This window comes from Solanum tuberosum, unplaced genomic scaffold (genome assembly GCF_000226075.1).
Source record: "Solanum tuberosum cultivar DM 1-3 516 R44 unplaced genomic scaffold, SolTub_3.0 scf00126, whole genome shotgun sequence".
Lineage (NCBI taxonomy): Eukaryota > Viridiplantae > Streptophyta > Magnoliopsida > Solanales > Solanaceae > Solanum > Solanum tuberosum.
Window position 1 is genome coordinate 402,573 of NW_006239051.1, and position 3,922 is coordinate 406,494.

At 34.8% G+C, this 3,922-nt stretch overlaps 1 protein-coding gene across 1 annotated transcript; it reads right to left on the bottom strand.

Annotated features, from left to right (window-relative positions):
* Window positions 1-1,696: 1,696 nt before the first annotated feature.
* LOC102599714 (probable VAMP-like protein At1g33475) lies at window positions 1,697-3,166 on the bottom strand. The gene has a single exon (XM_006350472.2). The coding sequence runs from the start codon at window positions 2,904-2,906 to the stop codon at window positions 2,115-2,117; it is 792 nt and encodes a 263-aa protein (XP_006350534.1). The 5' UTR covers window positions 2,907-3,166; the 3' UTR covers window positions 1,697-2,114.
* Window positions 3,167-3,922: the final 756 nt, after the last annotated feature.

A 3,922-nucleotide genomic window follows, 5' to 3' on the forward strand; every position in this document is an offset into this window, starting at 1 on the left:
TATATATAAGTGCTTAAAGACATTTTCTAGTCTTACCCAAACACCACAAACGTTCTTAAAACTATTTTGATGTACAACACTTAAAATAAGTCAATTTAAACTGGTTCTAAACATATTTCTCTTTCAAATAACTACATGTATAAAAACAAATTTAATTTTCTAGTAAATGTGGTGCGTTTGTCCAGAACTCCCACATCATCACAGTGTGTAACAAGGAATCTGTAGGCTACTATAAAATTCCAAACAGGCCACATTTCAAAGCATACCTTTCTCGGCCTTTTGGCTAAGATCAAGTGTAGTATCTGTTCTTATCAGTTTAATATCTGATATGTGGGTCATCGATCCACACGATATTAACTCAATTTTTTAAGGGGGAGAGTCTATCAAGGTAGCTTGCTACCTGGGCTCTCAAGCGTCGCCCAAGCGTTGCACTATTGCACGGGCCTGGCGCACCCCACCAAATCAGTTCAAATTTTTTAGCTTTCGAGTCCCAATGTGGTCCAAGTTGTGTGCTTGGGCCTCAATGGCCTTGAATATGCAAGTATGACCCTACTCACAGAAATATAATTGAGATCCAACTCATCATCCTAGACAGGACGGCAGAATTTGATATTTGTAGTCATATAAGATCTGCATTTTCGTGTAAAAGGACAAACAGAGAAAACTCACAAAACTTTTTCTCCTCTCAAGGTTATAAACCATCCACCTTATTTCTGCTGGGAGTATGAGAAACCATTTAAGATAACACCAAGCAGGTATCAGAATGAATGTGTGCCGCGTAGGTGCGAGAAGGTAGCAGAAGTATATGAGCATAGTTTTGAGAAACTTGAAGCCAACAAAGCAACCCAATAAAACCTTGATGCGAAATTTAAAAAGCCAATTACACATGTTGAAGTATCACTAGTTTTGCAACTTTGGCATCTGTAAACACCCATGAAGATAATCCAACCCTAAAGCAAGCTGTATGAGACCATTTGAGAATTGATCTCTCCAGCATGGCAGTAGCTGATACAACAAAGAGGAATTTATAGCAAATAACAATCTCGAGTCACATCATCAAACTATCTAGAGAAGCACCATATCCTACAAACAAATTGTGACTTGCTGTAGAAAAAATAACTCACTAGGCTCTCTTATGGACAGATTCCGTTCAAATAACAAGAATGGAAGTGATCCCTAATAACTCAGCAAGGCCCAAAAATACAAGCCAACCATTGTATCAGATTCTAATTTCGATTGTATAATCAAATATTGTTTGATAGACTACTGTATGATGCATATGCAGTTTGCACTTTTTCATTCAATTAAAGGATAGTACATTCAAATAGTAGAAAACTGAAACCTCCACAAAATTGCACATACCATCAAGTGTTGTTCAAAACTCCAAAAAAGCTGGAGAGAATTGTATTTAGAAGCTTCAAAAACACCATAACATTACAATCACATCCAATCGCTACTATTGAATCTGCAAAAGAAAGAACCAAGAAACAAGAGCAGCCTCTCAATCACAGAAAATGTCTGCTTCATGCAAACTTCTATCATTCCAAATTCATTCACATTTTGTTTTCCCTTTGATGTAACATAAATGGGAAAGTCAAAAGTACAGGTTACTTTCAACCAATTTTACAAGGTTCACTGTAGAAATAATGCTTCATTTGACAAGAAAAACAATCACACAAATGGAACAACAATTCCATAATAGTTCAAATCCTGGTTGTCATTATCTTTGGGTACAGATGAAAGTTAATACACAGATTACATGGAAAGAAATAATCATTTCCCCTTTCTTACCAGCAAGTATCATACAATTTATAGTGGTTATCTGTAAAGATAACACAAATATCTTAAAAAGAAAAGTTTGCATATGTCATAATATCCACAGAATGCACAACTTAAAAACATCACACATTAATAAAAAGTTGCTTAGAAACATATCAAATCGGCCTCATACTGAGAAAAAGACATCAAATTTGACAGAAGGAGCTCGAGTGAGAACGGTGAACACAACACATGAAGCATTTAATCCTCCAGAATGTAATGTATCCAATTCAGTGGAAAACATCTATCGTAGCGATAGATGCAAAAACACACAACATAAGTAGTATCAATATCAATCAAGCATCGATGCATTTGAAGCCCCTGCAAACACACAACCAAACTATGAACAAAATGGTGCAGACTATTAAATCCAATGACAAGACAACCCAAACTTGTTTCTTCCAAACTTTCTTAGCTTTTTGATGCCCTCCTTCTCCATGAATCAATCCATTCTTTTGCATAACAACTGAAAAATCTCTGCTCAATCTGATCCCATCATCCGAAACATCCACTCTCTTCTCACACATCTCATCATTCCTCTTCTTAAAGTGCCCGAAAAACCTCTTCTTTTTTAGCTTCAAGCTACTAGCAGCATCAGCAAGCAATGGCATTGACCCAATTTTCTTCCCTTTAACAGAATCCAAACTCGCGCTTCGTCCATGATCCAGCTCACTCCTCGGGGAATTAGAACCCTCATCCACAATACTTGAATCCAACAATTGATGAAAAACAGGATTCAACTCTCCCTGAAAACAATGCGAATTCAATTTATCCAAACGCTTCTTCCCAGAAGATCTCTCAATCACTCCACGAAACGCCCCTTCAACCCCTTTGAGAAACGCAAGACCATCCGATTTATCAATTTTTTCATCGAATATGGCGAAAAACACATATGGGTTTTCTATCAGGAACATATATGTCCTGTTTCGGATAGTATGAGAGAAAAAGGTATGCAAAGGCGGAGTCTTTTCAAGGCATTTCAAAGCTAGGGATCCAAGATTGGCATCTTTTGAATTGATTTCAGCAAGGATAGTTGTTCCTTTTGCAACACAAGAGTAATAGACCAAATTCGGATCTGGAATCATCATTTAGGTCATCCAAATGAAACAAACATCCAAATCTCAACCAGATTTGAAAGATTCATCAATCAGAAATCTGAAAGAAGAAAATGTAATGAAATCTGTAACAAAAAAAAAGAAAAAGATAGAAATCAAGAAAAGAGAAAGATAGAGATTTGATTGAAGATTCTTGATGAAGGAGAGTTAGGGTTTGGGAGAAAAGGGAAAAACAGGGATTGTTCTCTCGGCCATGGAGAGAGAGAGAAAGAGATGGAGAGAGAACAATCTGTAATCAAACTTTTATTTATCCCACAAATAAGGAATTAGATTATTCAGAAAAGAAAAAAAAAAGGATGGAATTACATTAAAATCTTTTTAAAAAATCTCTTTTTGGTAGTTTTTTATTTCCATTTGCATTCTACTCCCAAAACTAATTGGTACCCAATTTTATTTTTATTTTTTTGGTAAAATACACTATAAGCATAATTTCACTAAATTATCAAACATAATTACCTTTTCAGTGCTTTAAACAATTTATCATGACTATATTCAACGCAAACTGTATGAGAGTATAACTTATTAAACATACGCATATAATATATTGTATTGTATCCAACGCCATTATTTACATTGATATGATAAAATTGAGTGAATGCATAAGTGATTGGCTGATTGCATCCGACGAGACTGTATATGTTGATACAACAAATTTAAGTGAACACATCATCGAATACAAATATACTAAATAATAACAATAGCTATAAATTGTTAATAAGTAAATTATAGTTACGGTCCGTATAATCTATACATATTTATGAAATTTCTCCATTTTTTTTATTTTCCACCAAATTCGATATTCGTACTATGGTTCAATTAAAGTAAATTTCATGCATTGTAGGATTCAAGGTGACACTCCCAAAAGAATTATTTTCATTCTCATAAATTCAAACATGAGATTTCGAGTTGAAGATAAAGAGATGTCAATCATCCGTCACAATTCATGTTGGTGTAAACCAAAATGTTCATGGTTCAGTTTGATTGGATTT